The 19,935-nt window shown below is 38.8% G+C and overlaps 1 protein-coding gene across 4 annotated transcripts in view; it reads left to right on the top strand.

The window, feature by feature from the left end:
- Positions 1-1,345: 1,345 nt before the first annotated feature.
- The window catches only part of SH3RF2 (SH3 domain containing ring finger 2), an 89,808-nt gene continuing 71,218 nt past the window's right edge, over positions 1,346-19,935 (top strand). For all 4 annotated transcript variants that reach the window (XM_069971947.1, XM_069971963.1, XM_069971955.1 and 1 more), the window contains exons 1-2: positions 1,346-1,428; positions 5,979-6,410. In XM_069971947.1, the coding sequence (XP_069828048.1) occupies positions 6,033-6,410 (378 nt within the window). In that variant the 5' untranslated portion in view covers positions 1,346-1,428; positions 5,979-6,032. The remainder of the gene's footprint in view (positions 1,429-5,978; positions 6,411-19,935) is intronic.

Raw genomic sequence — 19,935 nt, forward strand, 5'->3', positions numbered from 1 at the left:
CGCAGAAGTGTCACTGTCAATAACACTTATTCTGTTGCCAGACACTGTTTTAGAACAGGCCACGTGACATAACCTGACAGGTGCTTCACAAGGTTAACTTCATGAAGAAGAGCTCTGGGGACAGCAGTGGATCACTGGCGTACAATGACGCTTATTCTGCTGCCAGACATGGTTTTAGGACAGGCAACCTGATGAAACTTGACGGGGCTTCAATAGATTAACTTCACCTAGGAGAGCTGTTGACAGCATGTACTGACAAACAAAGTGATAGGTTAGGAACAATTTTACAGCTACACAGCTTACACTACTACCCTCACATTATCATCTGATATCTGCCATCAGGGGCAGATATCAGAGAAAGTGTGAGGGTATCGGGACCTCCCCACCTCTATCTATTTCTCTCTGGCTAGTGCAAAGGTATATATTCAGCTGGCACGCTCCAATATATATTGTGAAGGAGAAAGTTTGATGTTGCATGGGGGTGGCTTGCAGGTGGATTGCCTGGCTGCAAAGGATTATGGATAACCCCCAGCACCTTGGCTTTTGATGTAATGTAATTTGCAATGAACTTGGACCGGGTTCATTCAAACTTTGCAAAAAGTTCATCTCTTTCACAAACTAAATGAATCTCCGTTTGAGAAGTTCAGTTCACTCATCTGTAGTTATATATCTAATAATCTTTACACTAAAGTAATCGTGTCTTACTTTTTGCTACATCCGCTGCTTCAGCTTCCTTGAAGGCCTGTAAATGAAAGACCTTGTGATCTTTTTTTAGAAAATGTCTGACTATTGAGGTCAATAAGGTCAATGGTTTTTCTGCAGAGTTCTGGGATCTGATACAGGGTAAAACCATCCAGGCACACTGTCTGATATTGGAAGCCTTTTTGTATTCTGACAAAAGATAGAAGGAAAAAATGTTTGTGATGTCACAGCAGCTTACCTGAATAAAAACAAAACAAAACATTTGTTATGTCACCAAAGTAACATACCAAAAAAAAACACAATTGTGATGTCACAGGAACTTGGCTGATGCTGACAGCAGTATCAGAAGGAGGTTTATACAATGTTACATTAACATAACTTAATTCTTCATATACGCTGCCCTAATTATAAACTACGAATAATGATGGGATTTCTGAGCTCCAGAGCATTACATTGCTAGGACATGTTTTATTGTGAATGAAACACAAAGAATCTAAGAAATCCTCCTATCTCTAACTCTAAAGTGATGGTGTTGATACTAATGGGAACCTATCCAAGTTTCTCAACTTCCTCTGGGAGTCACGCCAATTATAAGGGAAAGCAATGCAAGAGTTAAAAGGGCAGTGCATGTTCATAGTTTCAAAGTAAGTTGAAGTTTCATTGCAGCGGCAGCTCCAGGAGCGAAACTGGTTTATCCCTTGAGATCTTACGTGTTGAAGAAGAAAGGTCAGTCACTACAAAGCCTCTAGTTTGGGGATCTAATTAGGATGTTCTTATTGAAATTAATGCACAAAAATGACAAATCTGTATATGCAGTTTTAACCTTTGTACATAAACCTGTCTAGGATGTATCTTTTGTGAAGTGAGATTTTAACGTTTAAGCTTCACTCTCCTTGCTTTGAATTTAAATGTCATGGTACATAACTATGTGAGAATAATTGGAATTCAACAATATGCCTCACTTTTTTATGAGATTTTCGCAAATAAAGGGGGGGGGGTGAAGAGGGGGCAGTAATGACCCCAAAGCGACAAGGAGAAGAAAGCATTGTGAATCAAAACAAAGGATTAGCTACTGAAAACATCTCAGTCTGTTTCAAATTAGCAGGGGGCTTAAGTAGTCAAATATTTACTCAAGAAAGCAACATATTTATATACATCAAGCAACAATGATGTAGCCACTGCTCATCACATGAGTAGTCGGATATCGTGATAAGATGGTCATAACCTGACAGTCATTTAACTACTACTAAGGACATTCCCTTTTAAAGAAATACATATATAGCTTCATATATTATACCATATGTTCTAAAATCTGTGCTTTTTGTTACACAAATTCTATAGGTGGCGCATTGTGTGTGGAGTGTTGAGTGCACATTACATTTGATTACCATATGTTAAGGTGTAGTTAAAGGGGTAGTCTCTTCTGAAGAACTGATAGGGTGTACCTAGCTGTTAAGTAGAGTCCAACTCCACTTATCCCAAGAACACTGACAGTGTAATCCCTGGAATTAATGGTGCAGACCACGCACACATAGCTAGTAGTCCACTCATTCTCTGTGGATCCACAGAACAATGCCAAGCTTCAGCAGTGAGACTCTCATCAGCCTGTTATCCTCTATTTTGTGGATAGAGAATAACCTTTTTTTAGATAGATATATCCATTTAATATGTCCAAACAGCTTAGATAAATCCATTTGCCAAACCAGTGGACTCTCTAACTGTTGCAAAATGCCCATCTTGCACTAGGACCACTGATCTAAACTAAAACATGACTAGAATGAAATTATAAACAGATTGCTGTTCATTCTATTCTCTTCTATATATTTTATTTTGACTGTTGCTTATTGATGGCTTTTTCCATGTCCCTGTCATTGTCAATACCTCCCAAAATGAGGTCATAGTAATTAACAACAAGAGTCAGCTTGTATCCTTATGGTGCCCGGCATATTATCCTAATAGTAAAGATGATCAAGAAGGGGTCGTCATAGAGGTGGTCCACCATTTCTGATTTCTCTCTATGAGCCAGATAGGCAAGTTGCTGTGTAGGTGTTATTCCCACTCTGGCAGACTGGCTGCAGTGCAACATACAGTATATTCAGCCATTTATTCTGATTGCCAGCATGCACTGCTACCTTTCCCCTCCATAGCCATATGTAGTTTCCCTAGGACTGTGTTAACATTGTTTTGGTCTAAGCATCATTAGACCAAAACAATATCAAAATGTATTGAGCAATAAATATATATACATATATGTGTGTGTGTATATATATCATCCCCCCCCCCCCCTTATTTTCAAGGAAATAATTTTCATAATATTAGAACTTGCAACGTAATGACCCTATATTTAAATTGGATGCAAATAGACATGATAATGGTCAGCTTAGGCAATAATAAATTACTAAATTCCAAATTTTCGGGTGTGTCATACTCTCGATCAAATAGGTCAACAATAAATGCTCCAGCGGTGCAGCATTCCTACTTTGAAAGCTATTTCAAACAGGAAGCTTTGCAGTCATTTACACATATTCATTCCAAAGGGATTGAGGAATTATAGCACAATATCTGAGAAATCTGTGGCCTGGTGTATATTGTTGGAAGAGCCAGAGATTGCACTCATAAAATTGCATAATGAAAGCAATGTAAACACTGGCTTCACATGATGTTATTGGAAACAAGGATTCATGCAATAGAAATGCTATGTGATAAAGCCAGTGTTTACAATGCCTGTAATTCACAGAAATTCCAACATGTATCTGTGAAGAACCCTGTAGCAGAATGGCAGGGATTAGAGAATGTTGTATTACCAGTAAATAGGACTCAGATCTTCACTAATAATATGATTTTATGTGCATATCTACTGGCTACCACCCAGTATTTAATCTAGCTGTTATCTGCCTCTTGTACTAAACTAACACCTTGTGCCATACAGTCTACAAGAAAACAGTTATGTCTTTAGTGGGTTATACATTGCCCTGTCCCTGCCTAACTGGTAGAATCAGAGATAATGCACATCCTGGTAGTTTTACACTCCATATGCCACAGTCAACAGCAACCATGGCATCTAGCAAGACAAAGGGGGGGGGTTTACACTCGTTGTCATCCAATTATCCGGCAACAAATATTTGGGGTGACGATGGGTTGCTGTACTTACTGTAGCCTTCAAAGTCCTGCGCACTTCCTCTTGCATGTGACCGCTGGGGCTAGTCATTAGCTGCATTGTCCCACGCACAGTATGTTGCGCCATCAGCGGGGGGGACTTCTGCCAGGTTGTCCGGAGCGCTGGCATCATGTGATTGGAAACAAGCAGAAGATGAGAATAGGAGCTGAGCACAAGCTCAATAGTAGTGTGTGTGTGTATATATATATATATATATATATATATATATTTTACTGGCTCTCAGGGTAGCAAGGTAGTTGTTGTAGTTATTATTGTTTCTCTATCAAGTTCATATTAGGCCCAATTCAAATCACATTTTCAGGGTATGTCGCTGGTATACTGGCAGATAAGTATTATAGCTTATACCTCAGCATGCCCATTGACTTCAGTAGATGCACTTTAGTCTACTAGTTACCATAGGGGGAATTTATTGATGCTGTATGATCAAGGTCATATGGGAAATTGTTGAACATCTTGGTTGCTCAAGAATGTGTGACTTTTGTCATCATTCAATATGTTCCACACGAGTACTCTCTAGACCTTCTCAGTTTTAAGTATTTCGAACACTAAGATTCACAACCTCGACACTATTCCATCTAATCCTTTTTTTTTTTTTTTTTTAATGTGTATTTTGGCCAAATTGACTCAAGCCATTGCCATACTTAGAAGTTAAAGGGGTAGTTCACAAAAAAAATAAATTCTTTCAAATCAACTGATGCCAAAGTGCCAAAGATTTGTTTTTTACTATTATTAAAAAATCTTGTCTTCCAGTACTTATCAGCTGATGTATGTCCTGCAGGAAGTGGCATTTGTCCAGTCTGGAGAGCAGAGAGGTTTTCTATGGTTATTTTTTACTGCTCTCGACAGTTCCTGGCACGGACAGAGGTGTCAGCAGAGAGCACTGTGTCAGACTGAAAGAATACACCACTTCCTGCAGGACATACAGCAGCTAAAACGTACTGGATGACTGGAGATTTTTTTTAATAGAAGTAAAATACAAATCTGTATAACTTTCTGACACCAGTTGATTTAAAAGAAAAAAAAATCTAAAGCATCTAAAGAAATCACTAGACAAATTAAAGAGACAATTGGTTCAAACGATTAAAATTTATTTTACATTGTGTGCCATTTTGATAAATTTTAATGCACATTCACAAACTATAAACAACCCTTAGCTGTTATAAGAAAAACATAAGGCTAGGTTTACACTTTTACCACGGCTCTATTCGCGATGCTCCGATGCATGTTCCGTCTATTGTGCAGGATCTGAGCAGACAAAAAATAAATGGACACCAGACGAAAACCTGACAGACCCCATTGAGGTCAATAGGATCTCTTGAGCGTCTACATCAGTGTCCATTCTTGAATGTTCGGAAAATACAGTGTAGACCAACTGCTGTTACTAGTAGACTACAATTGGTCAGCTAAAATCAATAGATGTGTCACACTATGAGTTACAATACCTCTTTACTTGTATTGCAAAGTAAGCTAGCAATGTTCTCCAAAAATATGATGTGATGGGCCTTAAACTTTATTAGTGCTGCGTCAATAGGTAATCATATAGCACTTATGGGCTATTTTAGCACTGCATAATAATATTAAGGAAGGTGGACGTCTTGTAACATAGATGGTCGCTAATAATGATTATTATTAGCAGGAGTCTATTTAACAAGATGGCCCCCTATTATTATACAGTGGGGACATAGCCTAACATATTATTTGCAGCCAGCATCTAAACGGGAACATGTCTGTAGTTGAATGGACAAAGGTAATCCTCATGAATAAGATTAATCATGACCATGAGCAGTGGTAAGGATGATGGGTCAGTGTTTCCTGAATCACCCTGTAAGCACCAGCTACCTGTAAGAGCAAAGCCAATGAGATCCTGACAGTCAGATGATGAGAAAGCAGCGTTTTATAGCTTCCATTGTATTGTGAATCACAAATGACTCACATGGAACTGAGCTGTAAAACTAAGGTGCACATCTGCAACTCTCGTGTGAGGCATTGCTGTGTAATGGCTGTGGGAAAGAAAACTGCTGGGAGGCTTCAGAATCCATCGTCTGGTCTTCTGTGAACCTACACATTTACATCTTAACTTTTTTTTTTTTTTTCGCAGTGGGATGATCATGTAGACTTGATCTTCGGGTTCCAACTAAAATCGTTGGCTAGCATGGATGAATTAGTTGTCCTTGACCTGCTGAACTGTCCAGTCTGTTTAGGAAAATTGGACGTCACTGCCAAGGTGTTGCCATGCCAGCATACCTTCTGTCAGCCATGCTTACAGCGGATACTGAAAGCCCGAAAAGAGCTGAGATGTCCCGAATGCAGAACCCCAGTGTATTGTAGCATAGAGGAGCTACCGGCCAACTTGCTTCTGGTCCGTCTGCTGGAAGGCATCAAGAGTGGGCAAGGCCTGGTGAGAAAGAACTCCTTTCAACGAGTGGGAGGACTGTTTACCCAGGATTCTTTTCGGAGGGGTCGAGAACAGAAAACAAATCATGAATCTCATTACAGATTGTTCCCAAAGACAAGAATGCCTACGGAAGGGGTAAGATACTAAAGGTTTCACCATGTGTATAGGTACATAGATACATGGATGCAGGATATATATTTGGTGGGGGGTGTATGTAGGATATGTATAACGAAGGCTAAATTCTAATTCGCAGTTATGACAATGTGTCTGTTTGCCTGTGCAGTGGAAACCTACACAGATTTTTTTTCAGTGCACAGTTTTCTTCTTGTTGTGGATGCTGGCATACAAGGTTAATCAATCTTACATTGACACTTTTTTTCTTTCCAAACAATTTAGGCAATGCCTGTTGTGACAATGTGCCAGGGTCTGTTTGATTTGGCCTCTACTTGAGAGACACCATTGTATTAAATGATATTGTGTTTTGTACATGCCTGTGCTTGAAAGGTGAAATCACCTGAATGTACAGGGAATAGTCATTTGAACATCAACTACTAATTTATTTTATAATGGAGTCAAATGTAGTTAGTTACTCCCCTATTGAGAGTAGCAGGCTGTTATGTTTATGTACTACAATTTATTACAATACCTGTTAGATAAACCTAAACCACTAAGGGTCTTTGGGGGCATTTGCCAATACTCTTGATTTCTGTGCATAGGACCATTAAGGTTCAGGGTGTATGTAAACCCTGCCCAAAATGTCCCATTCTCATGTATTCTGCTGGCCTCCCTGGGCTGGGGCTAGAATGTTCCCAGATATACGTCCATGTTTTTTACGTAGTGTGAACCCGGCCTATGCATGTAAATGGGAGCCATACACTCAAAATCATGTACATTATGACAATTGCAGTGCTTCCCAGCAGGACGGGCCAGAGGCACTATTTGTTGCCTTCTAGTCAGTCTGGCTGACAGTATACACTTTATAATAGTGCTTTCACCTTTCATTCAGGTGTCAAGTACATGGGGTTAGCATTTATAGACAACCAGTACAGCCAGATCTACTAGTAAATCTATGAGAGTGCATGACCAATGATGGGTGCAACAATGAACCAATCAGTCCACTGTGTCTAAAGCATCAAATGGAAACTTAAGTCCTGAACTAGTACCAGTTTCTTTTTGTTACTATGTGCTCCAAGGAATTAATTCTTCTGTGGCATTATTGCATGGACTGTAGCTATAAAACGGTCTAAAAATTGTTTTAGGTAAGTGACTTTCAAACGTTGAATACCCTATAGAAGTACAGCTTGTTGCCTATATTATGTATCTTCTTTATTAGTATAGAAGTCTACCTCACCAAGGTGACCTATGCCTAAAAGATTACACAGTACAAAATGAATATTAGTCCAGCTGGTTGCTACTGATTAGAACAAAATAGATCTGCTTTAGAAAACGTGAAAGATGTTACTCACCTTTGTCAAGTCCTTGATTTCATCTAGCTGACTGGCCTGTAATATCACCTGCAGGAGAAGTTGGGAAATTGACCTGACACCAGGGATGCCGCACTACTTGGTGTGTGTGTAAGGTTATTATGGAATGAGAGTATTGTTGGATAATAGTAATTTTTCAGGGCTTGTAAAATCCTTATTTCCTTATATTATTTTGTATCATTCAGTGAGATATTTTACCTATTTTAAATTTAGACGTTATAAGCACTTGCTGTTGGGGACAGATCCTAAAATAAGCCTCTAGAGCCTGCAGCAAGACAAGGAGAGAAGCACTTCTCTCCACTCGTTCTAGCAATCAATGTGGAGTTTCAGCACCCAGACCCCAACCACTTTAAAGTGTATGTGTCCTTGAGACATATGAAACATTTTTATGTCTCTTGTTTAGTATTTCCCAATTCACTCATCTGGATAATTCCTACAATGAACTGACAAGGTTACACCATTGTCTTGTCAGTATGTAACATGTCACTTGTCTTTTTGTCAAATGCACATTAAAAAATGCCTCTTCCTATAGACTATGGTACAGATTTTCATAGAATATATTGGGGGTTAGGTGAGGATCCATGCAGGTTTCAGCACAGAATATACATGAGTTCCGTACAGAAATCCCTGTAAAATTCCATTGCCCTGGAAGTGCCTACAGTGACAGTACTCTCTGGAGAGTTACTGTAATACACAGCTGTACTCCTACTCTAACTGGTTTAAAGAAACCTCTCATATACAAAGGCATAAAAAGGGAGTACTTTGAGTGCCTTACTAGGCACCCCATTTGTTTAGTACTGCAGCGCTATATAACTGCCCTTATACCCACAAAATTATTGGAAGACCGCTCACAGCCCATTGAAGTACCCAAAGGCTGCTTAGCTATAGAATTTGTTGATACTTGGACTTTTGTATTTTTGTAACAATTCCCTTTTGTATTTTGTGTTCACAGGTTTACATATAAAATATAAATTATTTGTCAGTGCATTATTGCAAAAATATATTTGTAAAAAAACAAAAAAAAGCGACATTATAAATAAAAGTATTTTTAAAATAAACAAGCGTAAAATAATGATATAAATGTAAATCTCCTATAACCAAAACATGTTTGCTAAGGCTGCTTCATGAGAATTCTGTCCACACATGCACCAGAACTGTGGTGTACAGCTAATAAGACATATTTACTATGCAAAGTACACCAAAAGCAACACCTGCACTGCACCTCACCCAACATCAGGAAGGGGTGCATTGTGGGCAGAAAGCGGGCACAACCTAAGCTGCAATGCTGTGCTTTAAAAGTTAAGGCATTGTTCTGGTGTAAACTAAACCATAATATATTTAGGGTCCTATTCCATAATCGTTAACAATAAACGATCCAAACAACCGCTATTGCAAAATACCTGAAATCGTTCACCCATTTACATGGAACAATAATCGTTACTTATGATCGTTCTTGCGGTCGACTTGTTGTCGCTATTGCGTTTGTCACTACTGTGAACAGTGCTGGTATAACGTCTCAAGAGCGCTGGTTGAAGAATTGGTTCCAGTATTAGGAAGAAAAGTGTAAGAAACGTCTCCGCACCTGAACAAGGCTCTCAATCCATGTCATGGGAAGAGCAAACCACATTTATTTTCTCTGAAAACCAGCAAGTGCTTGTAAAATCTATTGAGAAAGCACTTTTTCTTCCTCAGATCATACAGGCATTCAGACTAATTATTAGTTTTACTGATACTGTAGAACGACAGATAATGAAGTCAGACAGGTAGCAGACATGCCGCTACCATGAAGCATCAGTCTGAATTCCAAAGCAGCTAAAATTATTCATATGTATGATTCCCATCGTGCAGATCTTACTAGTGCTTTTAAGCATAAAATTAATTTTATTGAATGACTAGTTTTAAAATACAGCTTTTCAATGTAATGTCGGCTGCTCAATTTCCACTCTGAGAATGTATTAAATAAGCTGTGGAAGATTTCTTTCAAAGTGGCCTCTCTCTCAGGAGCAATAATAAGGGATATATTTTTAGATGAACACTTCTCCAGAGATATTTCAAGGGAAAAAAGAATCCAAGGTTTGTCAAGCAGTAAATTAACATGAAATGCTGTGACTTACATATTGGGGAATAAAGTGCATTTAGGTCAGAGTCTTTACTTATTTATCCTCATGATTGCAGGAACATTAGTTAGAAAAAAAGATATAAGTAAAAAATAATAATAAACCATAAAGAGATAAGTGGTCAAAGCGTACCAGTCATTAAAATAAACTTTTGTCATGTCACTTAGACATGAGAAAAGTTTTGATCAATGGTGGTCTCAGTGGAGAGCGGCACATGGCAGTTCACTGCACTTCCCCGCTGTCAATCATCTCCATTCAGACAGCCCCAAAGACTTATTGGAGTTAGATGGAAGTCTCTGCTTACTGCTGCGCATTTCTCCCGTCTCGTTCTCCTGAATAATGAGCATCTCAGCAGTGAGACCCTGACTGACCCCAAGTGTCCATTTAAAGTGCACATAATACAAGGTAAAGGTCTTTGTTACAGTGTCGCTATTATATACTTTAAAAGTAAAGATAACATTGTGCGAAAGGTTAGTATTAAAGGCCCTATTATATGGAGCGATTATCTGCGATATCAGGCCAATATCTCTCCACATAATAGAGCCAGCGATCAGACGATCAGACGTCTTTCAACATGTTTAAAAATAATCTTCCGCCGGCTAAACATCTCTCTGTGTAATAGGTAATGCACAGACAATGACTGAATATCCGCTATAGCAAGCACTTTTCAAAAATGGTTCCAACTACTGTTAGATTGAATACAATGGGGGACACTTATGAAGACCGGCGTACGAGTAGATTCCAGCAGGTGTAGATTTGTATCATGATTTACGCACTTTTTTTCAGCTCAGTTTAAAATGACATCCGTTAGTTTGAGTCTAAAATGACAGACGTCATTTAGCTATCTGGCTGCCTGTCAGTGTAGTGACGGCTGTTGGTACATTATTCTAGTTTGGGGTTACTAATTGCCCTTTGGGTGTGTCTTTAACTGAAAAGTCCATTGAATTTAACAGTAAGAACGGGAAAAGAACGGTGAAAAAAAGAAAGACTGTGTGTGAACAACAACAAAAAATAACGTCCGCCGTTTGCAATAGACGGCTTTTACTGAGATTGCAAACTTCATCAAAGTAATTTTCTAGCCTGTTCATTTTCTAGACTGTTTTATCTTTTTCTATCCTGTTTATCTTTTTAGTAGTATTGTATTTTGTTTTCCTTTGTTTAGTAGATGTGATATATATATATAAATATATATATATATATATATATATATATATATATATATAATGTTCTGTTGATAATTTTATTAGTATAGATCTGTTTAGGCTGGGCCTGAGCCATATAATGGAACCAGTGTTGCAGCTACAACCTGACGCCTAGGTTTAGACACCAGGATAATGATATTTATCTCAGCAGCACTTAATCATCACGTGCATTAAATAACTATGCTTTACACTTTTATTACCTAGGTGTAGTTAAAAGTTAGAGACATCATTAGTTTCATCCAAATCTTTTCTCCATTACTAGATAGAACCAACCTTCTTTAGGCTAGGGCCAAGCAGAGACTTTTGTATTGCTTCTTGCATCTAGAAGGGGTCTAGAGATGGGCCACGAAAATGGTGGACGGCATAAAGCATAAACTCTTGAGGACCTAAAAGAATTATATATATAGAATTATATATATAGAACAAAGGAACAGAAACATAGAAGATTGTCGACAGAAAAATACCACCTGGTCCATCTAGTTTGCCCTTATATTATTTCCTTTAATAATATCTAAGGATAAATATTTGTTTATCCCAGGCAGGTTACATTCAGTTACTGTAGATTTACCTACCACATTTGCTGGAAGTTTGTAAATATGTTCTTATGCTGCTTCTGATGTTTCCCAAAGTAACCTCAGATTGTGCTCCCTTGTTCTTGTGTTCAGTCTCTTTTTAAAAATACTTCCCTTCTGAACCCAATTTAGTCCTTTAACATATTTCAGGGTTTTATTAATTTCCCTTCTCTCCTTCAGTATATATATATATATATATATATATATATATATATATATATATATATATATAATCTGAAGGAGAGAAGGGAAATTAATAAAACCCTGAAATATGTTAAAGGACTAAATTGGGTTCAGAAGGGAAGTATTTTTAAAAAGAGACTGAACACAAGAACAAGGGAGCACAATCTGAGGTTACTTTGGGAAACATCAGAAGCAGCATAAGAACATATTTACAAACTTCCAGCAAATGTGGTAGGTAAATCTACAGTAACTGAATGTAACCTGCCTGGGATAAACAAATATCTATCCTTAGATATTATTAAAGGAAATAATATAAGGGCAAACTAGATGGACCAGGTGGTATTTTTCTGTCGACAATCTTCTATGTTTCTGTTCCTTTGTTCTAGTATAATTCAGGACTCTTTACAGAGTCTAAAACAGATTGCTGGGTTCACACTGTGTATATTTCAGTCAGTATTGTGGTTCTTATATTGCAACCAAAACTAGGAGTGGATTAAAAACACAGAAAGGATCTGTTCACACAATGTTGAAATTGAGTGGATGGCCGCCATATAACAGTAAATAACTGCCATTATTTCAATACAACAGCCGTTGTTTTAAAATAACAGCAAATATTTGCCATTAAATGGCGGCCATCCACTCAATTTCAACATTATGTGAACAGATCCTTTCTATGTTTTTAATCCACTCCGGTTTTGGTTGCAATATGAGGACCACAATACTGACTGAAATATACGTAGTGTGAACCCAGCCTAAGCCAATATTTTTGCAAGAGATACAAGAATACTAAGATACTAGAAATAAGAAGACTATAATTTCTTGTATCCAAAGGACACCTACGTTATACTGTTTATAAATATTAGAAATATTTTCTGTTTGGGTAGGGGTCTTTAATGAAAAACACTTTAAAGATTGCATAGTACCCATTGACATCAATGGTTTACCCATGTACTACAGGACAGGTTGGAAACAAGAGATGTTCTCCACTGTGGCCAAGATGTAAGATGCCTGATAGATAGATAGATTTTACCCTGTGTAAAAAATATTGTGTTTCTGGGCCGAGGAGGAAATAGAAAAAAGAAACATACTTACCTAGCCCCAGTCCCATACTGCTCATTGGCTGAAGTGGCACCTTCTGCACCTTAGCACTTATCTTAAAAAACAGAAAAGAGACATTGAGGGGGCCAGACATAACCAAATGGCTATTATTTATCCTACATGGGAAACGCTGTAAAATAAAAAAAAAAAAAAAAAAAGTCAAGTCTTAAACTGTGGCAACGCATTTATGTTGTTTTTTTTTTTTTGTAAAAGGGTTTGTATTATGCCAAACTAGTACAACTTTCAAAAACTATATAGATTTGATATCTCTGTAGTAATACTGAACCAGAGAATACAAATATAACCTTTACTGCAACATGAATGGCAAAATTGAAATGAAAGGCCCACATTCACCCACATTCACAGGTCACCAAGGGTTTTGCCATTTTTTCTTTTCCATTTTATTCGATATTGCTAAATAATCCTGAAATTGTTTATTGTTCATTCTGGCCACTAAGCCCAATAATAAGCGGGCACTTCCTGTTTTTTAGAGAAAACGTTTCAGCAGTCTCCTCCTTATCATCACAGCCAATGAAAGGTGTTGTAGGCACTGCAGTTGCTGTGCACAAGTTTCTAGAATACATGTTACATGTTTCTTCCATGTAACTGTCTACAATAAAATATCAAGAAGAAAGAAATAGTGGCAGCCAAACACATACATAACTGTGTTTTTGCAGCAGCTGCTTCTGAACAGTTTGCACAACAAAAGTCTATGTGTTGCCCCAGGTATGGGCGGAAAAGCAACTGACTATAAAATGCAGGTCAGCACATTTGCTTCCTGTTTCAGTGCATTATAAGATATTCAGAAGTCTATTAATATCTATATATAAATAATTTATTGGGTGATTATATTCCAACTATACAAAATAAACCTAGGGAAATCCAAAGGTCTACAACCTCTTAGTGGCGTGACTATATTAAACAGAAAAATGTAGGAAAGTACTATAGAATGACATGAAGGATATTTTATCGGGCTACAATTATACATCAAATCGCTGACCTAGAAACTTTCTAGCTTCAAGTCTACTTGACAGATTTCTAATGATATATCCACCCAAACTAGTAATTATGAAGTGCACTTATTTGGCAAAAACAAGGTGTAGCTGTCATTATGAACGTGACTCACCACTAGCGTGGACCATGGACACCACCTCCATCACAGACCTTCAATAGATGTATTTAACAGCAGTGTTAAGGTATTATGGGTGGATACATGGAGCTCACGTTTTTATTCTTCAGCAACAAAGAACCCTAATAGGAGCAACGTTTACTAGACTTTGGAGACAAATTGATATGTTTAAACGTAAAATAACAATTTTGTAAGAGAAGATTGGAAAGGCATCATGGATGGATTCTTTTGCGACTCTGATGTAGTGTATTGGGAAGAATGATATGTCTTTTTATGTTCCAAAAATAGTCTGAACTTTTCATGTCACAATGTCACTATTTCTTCCAGCTAAATCACATAACTACATTTCATGTTTATAGGCCTTGTCAGAAGTTATATATTTGGCTAACAGATAAACTATTTAAACGTCCTGTGACATACCCAAAGGTTTCTATGGGCCAAATAAAAGCTAAACATGTGTCCTGTAGTCTACAGTGTAAAGCAATATACATAATTTTTTTTTTAATACAATAAAAATAAGTGGTGGCCAAATGTTAAAATCAAACAGTTAGTTTTTGTCTTGTTTTTTTGCACATATCTTATCGTAAAATTTTATCTGGAAAATAAACAAATACCTGTATGCCTCAAATGTATTGTGATGTATGTATTTGATAAGTGTAATGCGTATGTATGTACCTTTTCAAAGGGGCATTCCTATCTTTAAAGGGAATCTAGGTTCATGCTGGCTTAAATGAAAGCAGCATAAACTAGTGACAGAAATGTTGAACAGATCGGTGTATTACAGGGTTTTTGCCACAACTCTCCCCCCACTTTCCAGCTGCTGATTTGACAGGTGACTGCCTATACACAGCATGGATAGATAACTGACAATCAGCAGCTGGTGGGCAGAGTTTTCTGCTTCTCATGAACATCGAGGACTACTGAGCTCATGCACATAATGGATAGGACTAAGTGATACATCATTCTGTTCAGCTTCTCTGTCACTACCTCATGCTTCCCTTAGATAGGACACCATAAACCTACTCACAAAGTCTCCTTAAGCGTTACTGTCACTTTTGACATGCAAACAGATCACGCACCGAGTGCGTCCTGTCGTGTGCTTCTCCTCTCTCTATTTAACACTTGTGACATCGCTGCGTGGCATGTTAAAGCTTTTTAAAAATATACAGTAACACTTTAAGTCTTTGGCTATGCATCCTCATAGGGAAGCTGCCTTGCTTACAGAGAACCTTTCATGCTGCCTGAACCATCAGTCAGTAGGGTGCTTCCTGGTGGCTTGTGTCTGCCTCACTAGCCTTGATTAATAGATCTATTCTATTACCGAAACAGAGTGAGATCTATCAATGAAGGCTGGTGGGGCCCAGAGAAACTGCTGGGGATCTCACCAATTACTTGTGATTGTCAGCCAAACTGATGACCGCTTCCATGCAGGCTTGGGTTATCCCTTTAAAACCTCTTAAGGACATATGACGTACCGGTACGTCATATGTCCGCACTTGCACTTCAAAGCGGGGCCGCGCGGCGGCCCTGCTTTGAAGTGCCGCGATCCCGGGTGCCGCGAGTAGCCCGGGACCGCTGCTATTAGCGGGCACGGTCTGATCGCCGTGCCCGCTAATTAGCTAATCGGAGGCAGCTGTCAAAGTTGACAGCTGCCTCCGATTACCGGAGGCAACGTTTCCCTGGTGTCTAGTGGGGGAGATCGCTCCTCCGGGACCTTGTCCCGGAGGAGCGATCTCCGTTACTGATGCCGGCCGGGGACGCGTCCAAGATGGCGCCGTCCTCGGCTCAGCACTCGTTCGTTTTCGGCTGCAGCAGCCGAAAGCAAACGAGTGCCGATCTCATGGATCTCTGCAGCATATCTATGCTGCAGAGATCTCAATGAGAGATCCAAGTGTATATACTAGAAGTCCCCTAGGGGGGCTTCTAGTATATGTGTAAAAAAAAAAAAAAAGTGTTGTTAATAGTAAAAAGCCCCCTCCCCTAATAAAAGTCTGAATCACCCCCCTTTTCCCAGGTTTTAAATAAAAGTAAACAAATAAATAAATAAATAAACATGTTTGGTATCGCCGCGTGCGTAATCGCCCAAACTATTAATTAATCACATTCCTGATCTCGTACGGTAAACGGCGTCAGCGCAAAAAAATCCCAAAGTGCAAAATTGCGCATTTTTGGTCTCATCAAATCCAGAAAAAATGTAATAAAAAGCGATCAAAAAGACGTATATGCACAATCAAGGTACCGATAGAAAGATCACATCATGGCGCAAAAAATGACACCTCGCACAGCCCCATAGACCAAAGGATAAAAGCGCTATAAGCCTGGGAATGGAGCGATTTTAAGGAACGTATATTTGTTAACAACGGTTTGAATTTTTTACAGGCCATCAGATACAATATAAGTTATACATGTTATATATCGTTTTAATCGTAACAACTTGAGGAACATGCATAACAAGTCAGTTTTACCCCAGGGCGAATGGCGTAAAAACACATTTCCCCCAAATAAAAGAAATGCGGTTTTTTTTTTCAATTTCACCACACTTTGAATTTTTCGCAGTGTACTTTATGCAAAAATTCAGCCTGTAATTGCAAAGTACAATTAGTGACGCAAAAAATAAGGGGTCATGTGGGTTTCTAGGTGGAAAAATGCAAGTGCTATGACCTTTTAAACACAAGGAGGAAAAACCGAAAACGTAAAAACGAAAATGGGCCACGTCCTTAAAGGGTTAAAGAAAAAAAAAAATCTGCAATACAATTACTGAACAATGTAATTTGTATACTATATAGGAAAAGTATATGTATCATCTTCTTGCCTTATTACAAGTTTAGGCTATGTTCACACTAGGTAAGTTTCATATTAATCATGGCCGTTGTTGCCGGTCGTGATTAATATGAAACTTACATTGTGCTGCTGTCTTTGAAATTATGGACGGAGAGTATACGCTCCAGCTGGGATTGCTAGCGGCCACGCAAAAAAAACTGACAAGTCAGTTTTCTGCAGCCGCTATTCATTGAATAGTGGCCACAGAGAATCTGTCAATTTACACAATGGAGCGTGCGGCTCCGACCGCACGGTCCATTGTGTGCAGCGGTGAATTCATATGCGGGCGCACACGGGTGTGCGCACATCCGCATTCAGCAGAAGTGAAGATCATCCGTCCGGTACTGCAGTTCTGGCCAGAATGATCTTCAGCAACACCCGCCGTTCTGTGACCTGGCCTGGTCACAGAACGGCCGGTGTTATACATAGTGTGAACATGGCTTTACAGTATATAATGTGGGCTATAAGAATCAGTGCTAATCGGTGACATGCCCCAGGTGTAAGGACACAAACTAGTTACACCCAGCTGTCAGAGGTGCAGTGTACAGCACTAAGAGAACATGCACAGAATTGTCATATTCTTGTCAAAAATAAATAAGAATAATATTGGAAATACAAGTATTTTTAATAGATCTGTTCTTTTCATATTCTGAAATAGAGTTCTAATAAGATAGTAGGGGTGTTTCACTGTCACTTGAGTCATAAAAGAAATTGGTTCCTCCCATAGAAATGTAGATTAGATAGAGGGACAGGTAAATATAGAGCATGATGTAATGCAGCTGCAGTCAAAGGCACCATTCTTTCCAGCAGGATGTATCTATGGCATGAAAACTGTCTGAATGATTGCCTTTGCTGGGGCAGAGGAAATAGTTACTGGCCCTGACTTCATGACTTCCAAATACCAATACTTACCTGTTGACACTATACAAATAAATATTATTCTTATTATATAATAAAAGTAACTGGGGTTGGGGTTAAAGGGGCTCTGTGGCTTTACACAACTTCCCTCCACTTGACTCAATAAGTTCATTGGGTTATTTTCATATGGCATCTAAAATGTATGGAGCTCCATTATTTTGTTGCAGAGGTTCAGGTCCCCTGCTTGCCTTCATACAATGCACGATATGACTTGTAGGCTATTAGGTGAATAATTAACAGTGATGCCTGGCTCACTTTTTAGAGAAGACTCGGGTATAGATATTAGGTACTTAATACACCTTGACAAACAACCTTCAATAAACAATTACCAAAAGATCTGGGAGCGGTCCTAAGCTGTCACAGTGTCCTGGTTCTGTGTGATTGGATTCATGTTCATACTCGCAGAAAGTAAGCTCTGGGCGGCTTGCCAGTCAATATCAGCAAACAATGATATTACAGTAGTGTTCCAGAATGACTCACTATCAGGAAGATGCTGTCTGGCCATATTGTTTATTGCATTGGAATCAATCTTTATGACTTGTTTCAGTGATAGGAATAAAATGTTCTGGCTCATGGAGTTTGAGTCCAATCAATCTTGAGTATCTAGACATCAACCAGTCCAAAGGCCACCAAACCAATAGCATAAGTCTTCTTAAATGTACTAGAGAACATATAGAAATGTTTTCAATATTTGGGGCATTAAAGGCTGGCTATGCTGTAACATTTTTATCAAAACTGTGAGTAATGCTGGAGGGGATCAGGGAAAAATAGTGGCTATACACCCTTAATACAAAAACACTGTATTTTTGTGTTTCCAATTTCAGCCATAGCAACGCCCTCCTGCCTAGTGTGAATGGTGTTCTAGCAGAGCTGACCAAATTTGTCTTTTTTTTCTGTGTTCCAGATGGGGGAGTGGCTGCCTCTACCTGGTCGGGCACTCTACTTATCCCACCCAGGTGGTGCAATTATTTTTGCAGGTATAAGACAGATCTTGCATGCCCAGGGCATAGGCGTATTGTACGCCATGGAGAGGCCATAGTACAGTGTAGGGTCCGCCCCGAGCATGAGGCTACCTTATCGTGGTGGGGTGGTTTACACTGTTTGCAAATGGTAATCAATAGCCTCATTATTTTTGTGGGAATTTTTTTAGCAGTTGGGGGGGCTGCTTTTAACTATTTTCATGTCTGTAGTGGGTCTACATCTTGCCATTATGGTGAGCTGTTGCATTTTTCTGTGTTTTTGTGTTTACGATTTCAGCCATAGCAACACGCTCCTGCCTAGTGTGAATGGTGTTCTAGGAAAGCTGACCAAATTTGTCTTTTTTTCTATACACCCTTAATAGCTGCCAGCTGATCATTTGTTCAGCTTACAGCTATCTCTCCTTCTCATATACATGAGCGTTTGGCTTGGTATCCCTGGGTTCTCAATATAGAGGAGGGATAACCCACTGCCAGACTCTTCTAGCTATTGATAGCTCTCTGAGAACAAAAGGACCAGGCATCTGAAATCCAACATGCCTGATCCTAAAGATTTTATCTCTAAGGGAAGAGCTGGGAGAGGGTTTGAATTAGTTTTATCTATGGAGACCTGAATACAAGAAATTATATTTAATAGTCTATGAAATGTAGGTGATAGGGGTTGGTGTGGTTTAATAGTGTTATTGATGAAAATAGTGGATCGAAAAGGAAAAACCTGATACTGTCTGCGCCAACAGCTACTGTATGTTACCTTTACTGTTATTGGTCTCTATTGGTCTCTTTTGTATTATTCATTAGTTAGTATACCGTGATACAACAACATTTTAGGATATCATGTTTGCATTATCTTGGGGGCATTAATAAAATTGGCTATGCTGTAAATTTTTTATGGAATTTTATAGTGCTGGAGGGAATCAGAGAATACTGGTTGCTATACACCTTCAATTGACTATTTCTGACCCTCCAAACAGTCTGGAGTCCTCCATACAAATTTAGTTGGCTGGTCCAGCTAAAGTTGACGGATTAAAAAAACTTTTCACTAATGTAAATAACCTAATGATGACTCCCCTGGTGGCCCCTTTTAAGCCTCCGGCTTCTGGCAACCTATCACATCACAGCTTCTTGCTGACTGCCACTGCAGGGTCTGATCAGTCCCAGCA

This window comes from Dendropsophus ebraccatus, chromosome 1 (assembly GCF_027789765.1).
Source record: "Dendropsophus ebraccatus isolate aDenEbr1 chromosome 1, aDenEbr1.pat, whole genome shotgun sequence".
Classification (NCBI taxonomy): Eukaryota; Metazoa; Chordata; class Amphibia; order Anura; family Hylidae; genus Dendropsophus; species Dendropsophus ebraccatus.